Genomic DNA, 16100 nt, shown 5'->3' with positions numbered 1-16100 from the left:
GGCAAGTCGGCTGCCCATTGTTAACAGCCAGAACAATTCCTCACCTAAAACTATACTCCTTTATCTAAAATTGCAATAATTAGTTGATGTGCCCACGTTGGAAGTGGAAACTCCAGGGAAATTTAGAACAGGAACCGTCTACGCTCATTTCCCAAGGTATACATTTAGCTAATTTGGGGAGGACAGATGATCGGCGGGGACATTTTTAAGCGCTTACTAGAGAAGTTGTAAGAGCCCCTCTAAGAAGCGGGGACGCCGGGGGCTGAAGGAGTTGCAGGGGGACGTGCCGGGATGCCCGTAGGCTGAGGAGCGGCACCAGGCAACCGAAACGGAGGGAGGGAGGGCGGGAAGCGAGGCAGTTTCGGGAAGCCGCGTCCCCCTCCTCTCCCCGAGCCCGGACAGCGGCGGGGGCGGCCTCGGGGAGCCGGCCCGGGGGAGGAGCGGAGCGGAGCGGAGCCGAGCGGAGGCACACGGCGCGGCCGCTCCGCCAGCCCGGCCGGCTCTGCGGGGAGGCGGCTGCCCGAGCGGGGCCGCCCCCGCGCCTCTCCCGCCGCCCCGCGCCGCCTGGACCACTGGGAAGATGGATGGGCACGTCCTGGGATGGATCGTCCTCCTGTGCCTCGCAGGTAGGGAGGGCCGCGGGTGGTGCGGTAGCACCGACGTCCCCACGCCGTGTCCAGCCCGCCGGGGGGCGAGAATGGGGGGGGATTTGGGGAGATGCTGCGGAGAGAGCCGGCATGGGGCCGGGAGCTGCTCGGGAGCGTCCCGCGGTGCAGTTTGCGGAGACTTGGCGGAGAGGGCTGGGGCCGGGGGGCAGCCGGTGCCTCCTGCCCGGCCGGGGGCAGGGGCAGGTCCGAGGGGCCCCGGCGCTTCTCTCTGAGCCGTCCCGGCGGCGCTTGGGACACAGCGCGCCCGTGCCGGGGAAGGGGGAGCCGGCCCGGGGGTGTCGGAGTGTCCTTGGCCGCCGTGCGGGAGGGATGGCCACAAGCCCCCGGCTCCCCCCGCCCGTGCCACGCCGGGAACAATTGCAGGAACTTCTCCTTTACCCGCTGTCCTGACCGCACATGCCGTCTCAACACAGGTGTGAGAGGAGGGGGCTGCCCTGCCTCTGCCCCGGCTTGCAGGAGGGCAGAATTCCAGGGGGCCCTTCCCCGTGACGGTGCAGTTGAGCCCAGGCCTTTGTGAGCACAGGACGGGATCGCCCCCCAAGCCCACCGCTTGCCTCGGCGGCTCCCGAAAAGGTCGGGCAAGTCCCCCCTAGGGCAGGGGGAGGGCAGCCCGAGAGGCGAGCGGAGAGGGCTCAGTGATGGGGGAGAGGGCAGGAGAGACAAGCTGAAAAGGGGCTGGGTCTGAGAGCTGGGCAGCGAGGGAAGGAGAGAGAAGGGATTACAGCGGGGTGAGAGCGGCGGGGCAGCCGGGAACCGGGGAGAAAGAGAAAGCCATGTCAGGTGAGGGGCAAGATCTGTGAGCCGGTGCAGCAGCCAGGCACAGGCAGGAGCAGCAGGCTGTAGGAAAAGCTGCAGTAGGATGACTTAGCCAGGCAGGCTGGTTAGAAGCTGAAAGAAGAAACAGACACACTTGGGTTAAGTGGCATATATTTCCCACTGTCACCTATGTATTCCACAAAAAAGACCTCAGCCTCTTCCTTCTTCCTATTCAGATTTAGGATTCACAAGCAGTAAATTCGGCTTTTAGTCATAACACCTCTCTCCCACCATCCACCCACCCCTTTCCTTGCATTTTCACTCTGAGTCATCTTCAACACCGGTGCCTGCCTACTGCTCCCTTCCAGGGTTTCACGGCCTCATCTGGGGCTTCAGCAACTTCCAGCTCATCCTTCTCTCCCTTCCTCCTTCCCTGCCATTTGGCTGCTTCCAAATGTATCCCACTTGAGTGAGTTGGTCTGGAGTGCCCGCGCACCCACAGCTACCCCTCCTTTCCTACTAGCCATAGTAGTGTGCTGATAAATAGCATCCAAGGACCGGCAAAGCATTTTAGCTACAGGGTGTAGCTAAAGATGACATTACATTCCTCCCTCTTTTTAAAGAGCTTCTTTATCTGGACATGTCAGTCTAATCAGGACTTTTTTATCAAGCTAAAAGACCGGGCTGTTGACACTTTTCTCCTTCCACTGAGGGCAGTTCGCGATTCCTGGCAGCCAGCACTGTTTGGAGCATGCAGGGTCAATGCAGAGAGAGAGGTACCGCTGCAGTGGGAAGACCTTCCAGTTTCCTCTAGCCCTGTGTTTTTGAGACAGGACTGCGTGCTGCTGGTGCTGTGGAGAGCTGGCAGGCACAGGCTTCCGGCAGGCAACAGGTTATCCATAGCTGTGTGCTGAGGGATGGAGGCAGGCAGTGCTCGCCTGCTCTCCTCCAGCCTCTGCTGCCTAGCCATAAATCAGGAGCTGATGTCCTTTTTCACAGCCGAGAGCAAGCAAATAAGCAAAGGTGTGTGAGTGTGTTTGTGTGTGTATGCACAGAAAAGGAGGGGGCTAGCAAACATGGATTCAAGATTTTCCTCTCCCCAGTGGCTGTGCAAAGGAATGAAAGGTCTGCATCAAGGTAAGGAGCCCTAATCCAGCCAGAGTGGTACACTCCACTCTGGGGAAGAGAAGTGGGGGTTGGGAGGTGGAGGGGCCAGGGGACAGAGTGCAAGATGGGGAAGAAGCAGGGAGACAAAAGGGAACAGAAAGAGAAGGCTCTCATTCCCTTCCCTCCCCTCCTCCCTCATCGAGGCGGGCTGAGAAATTTCTAATCAGCACTTTCAGTCCCTTTCCTCCCAGCAGTAATTCCTCTCTGTCCTTTGTTTGTCTTTAATTTTTGGCTCTTGCATTTATCTTTTGTTTGGTTTTGGGCATTGTGAGTTCTTACGGCAGTTTCAAAAAATCCTGTGTGAGATACAATGGATCTGGTTTGGCTTCTCCCCCTCCTGTCCTGCTCTCCCACATGCCTAAAGCGAGTGTTTTAATAACAACAGCAAATGGATGAAGAGCAGGTCGTTCTTTATTCCTTCCTGTGAGGTCACACGGGTTAAGATATGTGTGGGACTGTGCTCTCATTCTATAAAAAGAAGATAAAATTTGCCAAGTATCCTTAGTCCCTGTGTAAAGCCTGTTCTTGTAAATTACCAAGTGCAGCTTGATTCTGGAATGAATCTTCCCCTTGTGTTTACCATTTTCTTATTAATGCTGTAATTCCTAATGCATTTAAAACAAGAGCATAGTGCTGCACTGGAGACTGAACTCCAGTTTTATGTACAGAACAAGCAGATCAAATTTTTTCTGCCTCACAACTTGGACTAAGCTTGGAAAAATTACAATTAGAAGACTGCCCACATTAAAATGGGATCTCTTCTTCCTGATAAGTACTTTTCCACCAGTAATTTAGCACTCAGTCCCTGTATGCTGTTGCTGTACCTGTTCTTTCCCAGCCATGGTTCACGAGGGCAGGCAGAGGGGGCATGCTGGAGCACAGCTGTGCTTTGCCAGCTGACCACACTTCTTGGGAAGGCAGGAAAATTGTTGGACTATTTTACTTGTTTTGATTTAAAGTGTTCGTCTGACTTCCCTTGCTTGGCTTCACAGAGCATAAGTGTAGCATAACTGGGAAGAAATCTCATGTTTTTCTTACTCTGTATTCCTGTCAGGTCACCTTGAGTGAAACTGGCAGCTGTGGAAATCTCAATGCCATCCCAAGGACAGGTATTATGGCATGGTATTACAAGGCTTGGAGAGACTCTTTGCATTTCTTTTGCTTTATTCTCAGGCTTTTGATGAGTGATATTTCTGGGAATGATTTCTGGGATGCCAAACCAAGTCTAAATCAGGAGGCATCTGACAACTGTAACTGCTTTCAGACAGTAGTAAGGCAGATGGTGGTTTTGATCGGGTGGCCAGAGCTGAGATAATTCACCTGAGAGCATCCAGAATGACTTTTGTGAATGTGTATAAGGGGCTGTAATGAGCATAGGGAGTGCATAGAGAGAGCACCACAGAGAATGTGGAAGAGCAAGGAATAGTCCAATGTCTGCTGCAGTCATTTTGCACAGTCTGGGCTGTCCTACATGGAGTGTTTTTGTGTTGAGGTTCTGTGCTGTGAGTGCTGGGTGTGCATGACTACACTTTTCTGCAGCTTTGGGTTTTCCCCTTTCCAGGTTAAGTAGATGGAGGGCTGAAATTCTTGGTTTTGCTATGGAGCTGTGAAAAACAGAACCATGCTTTCACCTCAGCTGCAGCTGACTTGTTCAGGCATTGGTTTCTTGCTTCCAAAAAAAGTTGACAATTAGTGGTCACGTGTCTAAGAACACAAGTGTGATAGGAACCAGACCAAGACATCCAATTAATTTCTCAAAGGCACTTGATACAATCTGATGGTGATGGCTTTTGCTGACAAATTGCATGGATTGGATGTAGTCCAACATAAGTAGGCAAGAATCTGTACAATACAATCTCAGCGATCCCACTGGCTCTCCATTCATCTGTTTACACATTTCTTTATCATGTCTGACTTTCTGGTCTCAAAGCCCAGATCTTGCCCTTCCTGATTCAAGCTTGATCGACATTTGAAAGTGTGAATGGTGTGCCAGTATTCAGTAGTGAGGTAAAGAACACTTTGAAATGATGCATAGTTATCCAAGGTGCCAAAACCAATAATACTTTTGCCCAACATTTTATTTTATTTGGGAAGTGGTATAACCTACCCTAAGGGCAGCTTACCAGTGAACTCATGCTTTTCTGCCGAAGCCCTGAGGTAAAGTCTAGGAGTAGCTTTCCTGAGGTGCCTGGATCAGGACCCAGTGATTTCCATTCTCCTCTGTGTACAATTGCCACTCCTGTCAATAAAGGTACATGAAAATGGGGAATGCAATTTTTTTATTTTCATGGAATCAGCTGTACTACCTCAGGCAAGCAGTGGCATGAGCCAAATAATTGCAAAGAAAGAGATGAGATGTGTGCACAGATAGGGAGACCGATGTGACCTGAAGAACAATTTGTGCTGCCTTCTCTTGGCCTCAAGTCTTGTGTGTTCCAGAAGGATGCAGCCTGAGACATGTTCCACTGAACTACAGGATTTGACTTTGCCATTACTTCCAGGATTGCTGCTTCAGATCAATTGTATTCTTACTATATGATATTTAAGGTCCCCTCCAACCCAAACCATGCTGTGATTCTATTCCTTGAGGCTGTGTAGTGAAGTTAAATCTTCCTGGGATTCATTTCACCTCGGGGAGGCACAGGCTTCTCTGGAGGTCAATGGCAAAGCAAGAGCCTCAGTTATCACCTCTCAATTGCCTTCTCTCCTGCTCAGGGAAGGGTTTAGGAAGATCAGGCTCAAAAGGCTCAAACCCGCCCTTACAAATATCCCCTCTGTAATCGCTTCCTGGAATTTTCTTTAATCACCAGTGAAATGTATTAGTGATAGCTTGTGTGTAGTGTTGATTGCATAGTTTGAATGCATAATCTGAGGATAGTTCAGAGAAGGAATCAGAGCAAGGAGACAAATGCACATTGCCGATTGAAACAGACAAACCTCATACAATTATATTTCAAAGTGTGATTATTTTTAAGCTCTTTCTCCGGGAGTGTGTGTATATATATTTGTACAGACAAACAAACCCATGGATTCTTTTTATTTTCTAAGAGAAAGAATAACTGTGTTTATAAGATGCAATTGATTAATATTTTCAGACCTTTTTCTTTGGGTTTAGGAGAGCAAGAATGGAGGAAACCAAAATAATCACATAGTCATGAGACTCCCAGGAGCTAGATTTTTTCTTGTGAAGCTTGAAACATTGTGAAATTCACAATGAACAGGTTCCTTCTCTAGAGTGCAGGAATTGCATTTCCATGATGACTTTGAAATAAGGGCTAATTTTACTCTGTCTGCATCAGTCAAAACATAGCACAACACAATTCAGTTTCTTTTTAGTCCTGTTTGTATTAAACTAGACAAAGAGCTACCACGGTACTGTCACTAAGCTTCTCATAATTTTTCACATATTTCACTTTTTTTTTCTCTCTCTGATGTATTAATAACAGAATTCTGTCCTGTGGTACATCTGAGGCTTTTCTTGTCTTGGCTACACTACACTTTGAGGTCAATAGTTTCTTCTTGAAGGTGAGGAAGTCCTATAATTCCCATGCCTGGACATAACTGATCACTGTAAAGCCACCATCTTGTCTTCAGGCAGTCAAACATCCTGGTGGATGTTTTTTTGGTGGACACTGTTGCAGCAGTGACATAAAACATGAATCAATTCCAGAAATTCTTTTTTGGCAGAGGAAATAACAGGTGTATGATTTCCCAATTCAGCCATATACAATTATATATAATTTAACTTAAATAGATCTAAAGTTTCCTCTGTTCCAGTCTCCCAATCTGAGGCACTGTGTTGCTCTTAAATGCTATTCCTGGAAGGAATCCGAAAATAATACTTAAGAAGTTAATAAAGAGCTTGGGATAGGATATAGAAGATGCCAGATAATTTTCTGCACATCTTCATCTTTATGCTTTTTGGTAGAAAAAGAATTCTTGTAGTTTCCCAAAAGCTTTTCTTTTCTTGATATAGACATTCACATGGGGGTAGGGTGGGGAAAGTTAGTCAGATGAGAATTTGCTAAAGCTCAGCTAATCATTTATTAAAGCAGTCCCTGGCTTGCCAAACTCATTAATCTCATTAACAGGGAAGGAAGGCTATGGTGCATGGTTAGCTGAGAGCACTGTGTTTATTACTAAGCAGCACACTTGGTTCACAAGGGAAAGATTGAAATATTCAGTGTTGTCACTGTTTTATCCCTGAAACTGAGGTAACGTGATGAGTCACTTGATCAGCTCATGCCACATGCTGGCTTTGGCCTCAGACTGTGAGAGGGGTCAGGCAGGGAGCTGCCAGACACAGGTTTGACATGGACCCTTTGGTTTTTCGAGGTGTTCTTCATGATTCTTGCATTCAGATGCAGCCCAGAAAGTGTGAATCTCTGGAGAGGAGAGGATTTGATGTCACCACTTGGTTCACCTTGAGAAGCAACTGGTGGTGTTCCCTTAGTGCCGTGTGGTCCCTATGCTTGGTCCCTGGGTAAAGGAAGCCTGGCAGAAATATCCCAGCTGTCATTTCCTAAATAATCTCTTTGCCTGTGTCTTGGGAAAGTGTGGGAGCTGCCTCATTCCCCTGCCTGTCCTGTGGGAGACCTCAGCTGTGCTCGGTGGCAGTCTGGAGAACAGCCACACTTCAGAGTTTGCATTTTGGTCCAGGCACTTCTGGCAAAACTGAGAACCTCCTGTGCAACTTCCACATGGCACAGGCACAGTGTGCATGGTGTCCTGCATTCATTATATGCATTATATAGAATTTATGTGCAAATTCCAGAGCATCCCTGTGCTCCTCAAACCTTCACATAGTACTTCCCAAGGTCAAATCCTGCCTAGATCAGTAAGTCTGTTAGTATCAGTGACCACCTTGCCTCTCAGAAATAAGTTTTCTCCTAGGTTCTGTCCATATTGTGTTTTCCTCTCCTGGGATTTATAGACTTCATTGTGCTTTACAATTCAGACAGTGATAACTTGTTGAATTTAATATTCATTGTTTTTCCAGCCTCTTCACTTTCCTTTGGTTTTGAATCCTGATCATGCAATCTCTGCTCGCTTTTGTGTTTCAGGTTTGCAGCTGTCTCCAGCTTGACCTTGTCTCTTCATGCCTGCTGTTTTTATACAGTTAATGCATTTATTGCTCTCTGTCTGCTTCAAGCTCCAATGCTTTAGTCTATGCCTTTTTTCCCCCCCGTTCTAAAGATATCTCCTGTCATTTCACTTTCTTTTGCCAATTTCCATCTCCTTTTCATCTCTGCTTTCTGGAGTGGGTGGGTTATTTTTGCTGACTCCATTTCCTCTCTTCTCTACATCGTTTCTGAATCTCCTGCAACCTGACTGCAGCCCTCTGTACTTATTTTTACCTGGGCTGAAACACCTTCTCCAGCTTCTTCCAACTGAATGCAAGCTTCCTGATTGTCATCTTGCTTATCCTTCTGCTTCTTATATTTGCTCTGAGGCTTTATCCTTACTCATTTTTCTTCTTTCTTGCATTTTCCCTTCTCTTCTACTGTTTCTCGATATCAGGAAGTTTTTTCCTCAGTCTTTTCGTTCCTCACTACGTTTCCACCAGTCCCTTCTCCAGATGTTGTGTAGACTTTCTCTTCTGCTTTGTTGTCTTGAATGTTTCCTTGTATTTCCTTTTTTTCCCTGTTTCCCTGTGTATTCCCTCCTTTCCACCTGCTCTGGGTGAGGTATGTGATAACACCAACATTTTCCACACTGAACCTGATTCCCTTTTTCCAGTGTTGTGTGAGTGCTCTCAGACATTGCTGCCTGCAGCACAAAGAGGGAAGCAAAGAAGGACATGCAGGGGAGGTTTGGCCATATCCCTGTGCTTGGATGGAGTGCCTCACTCTCCTGAGGGCTGACATTGCTCACTGACTCTCCCTCAGCTACACAAGGGTGTGGCAGCAGTCCCCTGCATCTTCTCTGGGACATTAATGCATCAGGTCCAGGCTGCAGCTCTCCTGTCAGCTGCTAGATAAACATTGCATGTTGAGAGCCCTCTCCTCCCTGGGAATGTGAAAAACCTGTGGGTTTGGGCCCTTTTTCTCCACACCTCCCACATGGAGCAGTTTCAGTGCTACTTGCCAGCCCTGGGAAGAGCTCTGTGATTTGGATCCACTCCTTCATGCATCTCTGGAGTTTGGCAGAGCAAGCAGCACTAACTGGGCACCAATGCAGAATGTGCTGGTCCAGGCACTGTGTGTTGCCTGACTTGTAAAGAGGAGGTGTGATGCCACTGAAACGTGGAGGGAGGTGATTCTGCAGTGGGGTTGTCATGAACTCAGGATCTGGCCCCATGGCTGACCTGGCACAGGTGGAGCATGGCCATCCCCAAAATACCTCTTCCTTATGTTTGAACCTGCCACAGAAGCTGTGAATCATCACACCATTGTGTTAGAGCTTCTACAGCATAAGCATGCTGCATCTGAGCCTTCAGCCCCATCATGCTGTGTTTTTCTTTGTCACTGTAAGCTATGAAAAAGCAAACTTATTTCTGCTGCCAACATCCGTGCTTGCATACATTGAGGAGTGTTGTGCCCTAGCACCTGAAACAGATGGACAGTTTTATGTATGTGGAGAGAATGATGCTGTGATAAAATGCAGTAGCTCCCTCTTCAAGTAGTGCTAAGACATATGATACTCATGTTTTTGTCTTCTAGCTGAGGTGGAAGGGTTGCAGGTCACTGTGCCTGAGAAGAAGAAGGTGGCCATGTTATTTCAGCCTGCTCTGCTTCGCTGTCATTTCTCTACTTCTTCCACACAACCAGCTGTGGTACAATGGAGGTACAAATCCTACTGCCAGGACCGGATGGGAGAAGCTCTGGGTATGGTGACTTCTGGTTTGCAAACAATGAGCAAGAGGAACCTGGACTGGGATCCCTACCTGGATTGTGTGGACAGCAGGAGGACAGTCCGTGTCGTGGCCTCCAAACAGGGATCTGCCATCACCATAGGAGACTTCTACAAGGAAAGAGACGTCAGCATTGTCCATGGTAACTCTCCTACTCCAGTGATGCTTGGGGGAGCTGGAATGGACCCTTAGCAATTTGGGATACTGGATCTGGCAGTAATTGTTTAGTTGACTCCCTCAGAAAAGGCTGTGGGAAGAGAGCTGTTGTATGTCAGACATTTAGGATTCAGCCAACCAATCCTAGACCCAAAGGTAATTTCCTTTGGCACTTCCCTTCAGTTGACTCCTTGTAGGTCTTCAATTCAGATACAGTATCCCTTTTTCCCTTCCATGAAGTGGAAGTTTTTTATTCCTGATTTCTGCATATTGCTGTGTATACAGATTTTCCTTAGCAAAGGGGTGGCAGCAAGAGAGATACACATTCGGTTTCTGCAGGATAGGTTTTTCTTCCTTGCAAATGCCACGGATGTTTTCCTAGTTCTGAAATACCAAGATTATCCTGCATGTCATGTTTGCTCAGCCATAGACTTCACCAGCTTACCCCGTCGTGAAGCTAAACCCACACAGAGTGAGAGGGTAGAGTGAGAGGAAGAGAGTCCCATGGGGCAAAGCCAGGTTGGGTGGAGATGGGAGATGGCAGGGTCCTTAAATATTTTTATCTGGAAGGCTGTGTGAGAGACCTTGTCCCTCCAAAGTACAAGGTGTCTGATTGACTGGGGAAACCATCTAGCCAGAAGTGGAGACTCCTTGGTGTGGAGAGCATGTGGTCAGCCTCACAAGAGGGAGTGTTTTCCTTTGTCTCTGTGTAACCTCTTCACAAATGGCTGAGGTGCTGTAGAGGAGACACTACGCCCTTCTTTCATGACATGAACAGTGTTGGGACCCCAGCCTAAGGTGACAGGAAGGACAGAGAGAGACATTAGTGACCCCTTCTGCTCTTGGCTCTTGCAGGGTGAGCTGCCTCTGCAGCATTATCTACAGCCAGAAGTCTTGACCTGTTGTGTTTTTTCCTGAATACTGTGAGATTCTGGATAAGGTTAATCCTCCTTCTTAGTAAGGAAATGAAATGGATGTGTGACACAAATATGGACCCAGTGCATTCAACCCTCCATTGTTCCTGTAAGTGTTGGAGGAAAAACCTGACTTCTGTTTTTTGCCTTCCAGATGCAGACCTGCAAATTGGGAAGTTGATGTGGGGAGACAGTGGCCTCTATTACTGCCTTATTATCACACCAGATGATGTGGAGGGCAAGAATGAAGAATCAGTGGAGCTGCTTGTGCTTGGTGAGGCCTCTTGTCAGGCAGCTTTTTCGGCAGATACCTGATGCATCTTTCCTCCTGCTCTCTCGCTGTCTCTCCATCCCTGTGCACCGTATTACTATGGGTGTAAGAGCTATGTAAAACAGTCCCTGCAGCACTGTCACCATTGCCTTGCACCTTGTGCAGTCATTCACACCTAGGCAAAGTGGGTGGCAAATGCTACCAAACCAGAATAGTAATGTTTACACCCACACTGCTCACACGCTACACAGGCGTAAATGACTGCAGAAACTGCGGGGCTATGGAAAGGCAGAACTCTTGTTTTTAAGGGATAAAACAAAAAAATTTGCAGCAAAATGAACATTTGAGACAGAGTCTTTTTAACAGCAGACACCCAGAAGACATCAGATCCTGTGATTTTTGCAGTGCTCATCCCACTCTTCTGACCTGTGAGGATATCAAGAAGCACTGTGTTGAATGTGTCAGTTTGGGAGATGTTTTTGTGTGCCTAATAACACTTGTCCAGTTAGAGGTGCAGTTTCACAGTCATCCTGATCAGGTTTGAGCTGGTGCTGCCACTAACAGCACCTAGCCCCTCTGTGGTGTGTGTGTGCTTGGCTCTGTTTGTGTTAAGCTCCCTTGAGCAGTGTGCTGAGCAGGATCAGTTTTTTCCTTATTTGCAGGGTATACTTTCAATGATGGCTTCCATGATACAGCTGACTGTAAAGGTCAGAAAAGCAGCCATTCCAGCTAGAGGAGAAAAGCAGAGTGGACTGGACTTTTCAGAGACTTTTGTTGATATGCCTGGAGCCAGCTATAGTACTTCAACCCTAGATGTTCCAGGAGAGCAAGCTGAGTTCTTCCAAACTTAACTTAAGACCTCACTGTGGCTCTTGTGAGTACAGATCTGTGCATCCTGTGATGGAAATATTAAAAAGCTTGGGTTGATAGTATGTAGGTGATCTGTGGAGGTGCACAATAGGACACGTGTATCAAGCAATCCCTTGATCTGCCAAAGGTCAGAGGTTAATTGGCATTTATATTTGGAGCTGTAGTTATCATCACCAAGTAAACCAGACTGAATGGGTGAGTGGCTGTCACAGTGCCATTGCCTCTCCTCACACCTTTAATGTCAGCCAAACAATGAATAGTTGGAGTGGAAGGTCAGTATGGTCACTCCAGAAACACAGTGTCACACCCCTATGTAAATCCAGTGTGACACTGTATCATCTGCCACTTAGTAACAGGCTCAGGGCTGACCTGTGTGAGTCCAGGTGAGGTTATCTCTGCCAGGTGCCAGTGGTAGCTGTTAAAATCCTCTCCTGAGGTCCTGCGTCTGTGTAGGGATGAGCTGCTGAACTTTTGTCCCTTCTTCACCTTCCTGTTTAGGATTTGGTGTCTTCCTCTTGTATATCTACAACTGTGCTCAGACACCAGTGATGAAATAGTGCCATGGTAACAGGAAGAATTGGTTTTTCAGTGTGTACAGAAGACTGTGGGGAGATGTCTTTACCCCCAGTTCATTATGGTTGTGTTGGGGGTCACATGTAGCTTAGGCTGCATCACCCTTGACCACATCTGCTTTTCTGTTCAGCCTCTGGGGCTGACCTTGCACTTTATGCAGCTCTCAGCCAAGTTTGGCAGCAGCATGAAAGCAGACTTGTCGTGGGCTTACTTCTGCCTCATGCTGTTAGGCAGCTTCTGTATATTGCTTTTTCCTGGATAGAGGCAACATTCCAGCTTTTGGTGCAATTCCAACGTTACCTACCTGTTTTTCTCCTTCCCTCTCTTCCCCTTCCCACCTTAATCTTTTCCTTTGCTGTTACAACCTTTGCTGTTACTTTTTCTTTGTTTTCCTTTATCTCTCCCTACTGATGGCTAAAGGAGGAAGCAGCCAGTGATGAAAATACCACTTCTTAATATTCTGCATATTCTGGGATACTTTTTGTTTGTTCCATCGCTCTGCTTGGAGGGAGACACTGAATACAGATGTAGGTTGAAGCAATTCTACAGTCCAGGGGGACATGTGGTAAAAGGGTTTTGTTTGCTGTTGTGCTGCTCTTTGGGTGGAACCCACATTCCCTGTTAGAGAGGCTGGAGCAGCAGAGGGATAGTGTGTGAGAGATGCTACGATTCCCAGAGCACATTGCTGTTTGTTCCCTGCTTACAGTGGTTTCTCAGATACAATTTACATTGCTTATTTTGGGGTTGCTGCATGATTTCTGCATAAATTCGAATTTTGAATAGAGCAGAGGTTCTACCCACTCACGTTATCCTTGGGGTGACAGAAGAATCAGATTGGAAAAGGAATCCCTTCTAGTGGTTTCGTATTAATGCCAGGATGAAAGGGCAGTTTAATATCACATTGAAACCATGAAAGGACTGAGAGGCAAAAATGGTAGATATCATACTTATAGAATCAATAAATTAATGGAAGTCTGTTTAGCTAAAAGTGGAGAGTCCTGCTTTTATTCAGTGAATCATACCATGAAAAATTGATCAAAAGGCACTTTATCACGACTTAGAGCAAAATCCAAAACCTGGGCAAATTACAGTATTTCCTTTTTTTTCCTAGGAAAGTGATCACAGAGACCTTCAGTGACCTCTTAAGCAGCCAGAGAGCCTGGGTCATGATGGGATTGCATGTTGGGTTTTGTTACCTGCAGGTGTCATGTTGACACCCAGAGCTGCTGGTCAGCTCTGGGTAGCATCAGAGAATCCCGTGTGCTGCTCTCATGTCGTGCTTATTTCAGAAAAGTATTACAAGCATTTATTTATATCCATGTGTGCTCAGCAAAGCTGATAGGATTAGTAAAGCATACCTGATGTTAGGCATGTGCTCATTATGTACTTTGCTGGAAAGCCCATTCAGTATCTTTTGCTTAGTCAGGGACTTTAACCCTCTAAGGGAATCAGTGCAGGTGGGGAATGAGGGGGTAGCAACCTCTGCCTCAGAAACACAGGAGACCCACAGTTAGAGAACCTCCTGTAGAGTAAAGAGAGAATTTAAATGAAAAGAAAAACAACTATTGTACATTTATTGTATTTTAAAAAATGTTCTTTAGTCCTTATTACTCTCTACAACTGTCTGGAAAGAGGTTGTAGCAAGGTGGGGGCTCATCCTCAAGGTGTGCTGGAGGGGGTTCAGGCTGGACCTCAGAAGGAATTTCTTCCCAGGAGGGTTGGTTAAACATTGGAATGGGCTGCCTAGGGAGGTGTTGAAGTCGCTGTCTCTGGGGTATTTAGGTAAAGACTGGATGTGGCCCTCAGTTCCATGGTCTGGTGTTGTTTGGTCACAGGTTGGACTTGATGATCTCAGAGGTCTTTTCCAACCTAAACGATTCTGTGATTCTGTGATATATGTGCATTTTGATGGCATTTGGAATCTCCAAACAGGATGTAGTGTGCTGGAGACTATATGAACTCTGCTTCTGCTGCAGACTAGTCCAGAGCTTAGCAATTCCACAGCAGGAATCAAGTGACACTCCCTGCACTCGTGTTTTATTAGAAAAGGAGAACCTTTGGTGACATTACAGCTAGGCTAATGAATCCATTTGCAACTTTATACATCTTATTTTTTAAACTTTTTAATGTGATTGAATCTAAAAGGCTGAATCCTAAATTGAAGAAAGTCTACATTTCTGTTATAGTAGCTGGCAGCTAATGTCCTGCTTCTTGAAACACAGACAGTGCTATTAATCATATTGTTATTTGTAGCCCCTGTGTATTGCTTTTTTATATGAGAATGTCAATGGGCTTCAGTGAAGTAATTCATTGCAGCCTTTCTGAAGGAAACTGCACGTGTACCAGTGCAGGCATGCAGTGTGCCTGGAGTAACCTTCAAACCAGAAGTACAGTGCAGTGTCAATGTCATCCTGGCTTCGTGTTGTCAGCTCACATCAGGAAGCAGTCCACCTTCATTGCATGGCATTGCAGGCAACCCAATAAGCCTTCCCAAGAGCCAGAATTTACCATCCAGATGCAGGGACCTAGGTAAGCTGCTACACTGCTGCCTTCCCAAGCTGGAACAGCTACAGAGCAGTGCCTGTACATACAGCTCAGCACAGCTGGGTACCCTGGAATGCATAGGTCTATGCAAGTTTAGTGATGCTTGCATTCTGAGATTTTACATAGCTTAGACATGCTTCACAAAACAGTGGCTCCATTCCCAGGACCTGTCAGGTTTCTGGAAGAGGCCAGAAAGTATTCCACAGCTGTTGGTTTGACACTTTGGTTAGTGATCCATGTGCTTCGCTGGACAGGTATCACCAGGTTTCTTTTCTATACAATTCAGCAGCTAATACTACATAAAATGTGTATGAGTGAAATATTTTTTTATGCTTAATCACAGAATCATAGAATCATTAAGGTCGGAGAAGACCTCCAAGATCACTGAGTTCAACCTTTGATTGAAGACCACTATCTCAGCTAAACCATAGCACTAAGTGCCATGTCCAGTGTTTCTTGAACACTTCAGGGGTGATGACTCCACCACTTCCCAGGGCAGCCCATTCCAGTGCTTAACCACCCTTTCAGTGACAAAATTCTTCTTGATGTCCAACCTGAAACCGCCCTGGCACGGCTTGAGGCCATTTCTTCTCATCCTGTCACTTTTTCCAGGGAGAAGAGGTCGCCCCATCTTTCCACACCATCCTTTCAGGCAGTTGTAGAGAGTGGTAAGGTGCCCCCTAAGTCTCCTTTTCTCCCATTGTTATATTTTAAATAACAACAATTAGCACCTGAGGTTTGTGTTAATTTCTGGAGACAGCTGGCAGCTAACATTGGTAAACTGACATCTTCTGCAGTTTATATTACCAGCCAATATCCATATAGGCTAAACCCAAAATTTAAAAAGTCTCACACCCACAGTAAAAGTAGTAAAGGATGTAAAGTAAAGAATGTAGACACATACACACACACAGAGCATATTGTACAGTAATTAATGTACTAATAGAGACATGTGTTGACTTTCAGTGAGGATAAATCTCCACTGAGACACGTGTGTATGGTATGCAATGCTAATAAGGCAGTTCTTACTCAGCAAAGTGACTCAATAGCTGGTATAAATATAGCCAGGTTTGGAGTCTCTTCTATGCCAGGAGAGACTGTATAATAAAATTTGACATGATTTCGGAGATTGAAAAGTTCTTGGCAGAATTTTCCCTTACATGATGTTGGTTTTAGGATTTTGCTCCGATTTGCTGAAAAGCTGCCAGTAGCATCCGAGCCAGTGCTCGGTCACAGGAGTTGGCAGAGTTGTGCTGGTGGCCTTGTGTTGGGGATGTGTTGGCCCACATCTCGGCTGGGAAAATGTCTGTGAGCAGCTCCAGGGAGAG

The 16100-nt window shown here is 46.7% G+C and overlaps 1 protein-coding gene across 6 annotated transcripts in view; it reads left to right on the top strand.

Annotated features, from left to right (window-relative positions):
• Positions 1 to 520: 520 nt before the first annotated feature.
• Positions 521 to 16100, top strand: part of ILDR2 (immunoglobulin like domain containing receptor 2) — a 39007-nt gene continuing 23427 nt past the window's right edge. For 2 of the 6 annotated variants that reach the window (XM_088158090.1, XM_088158087.1), the window contains exons 1-3: positions 521 to 626; positions 9254 to 9586; positions 10669 to 10788. In XM_088158090.1, coding sequence (XP_088014216.1) covers positions 581 to 626; positions 9254 to 9586; positions 10669 to 10788 — 499 coding nt within the window. In that variant the 5' untranslated portion in view covers positions 521 to 580. Of the gene's footprint in view, positions 627 to 1808; positions 2562 to 9253; positions 9587 to 10668; positions 10789 to 16100 lie in introns of those variants that run through there. The other 4 variants (XM_088158103.1, XM_088158070.1, XM_088158079.1 and 1 more) reach the window with 4 other exon arrangements.

Source organism: Sturnus vulgaris, chromosome 2 (assembly GCF_052056855.1).
Source record: "Sturnus vulgaris isolate bStuVul1 chromosome 2, bStuVul1.hap1, whole genome shotgun sequence".
Lineage (NCBI taxonomy): Eukaryota > Metazoa > Chordata > Aves > Passeriformes > Sturnidae > Sturnus > Sturnus vulgaris.
The sequence above is the reverse complement of the archived record's forward strand: the minus strand, read 5'-3'. Positions and strand labels throughout refer to the sequence as shown.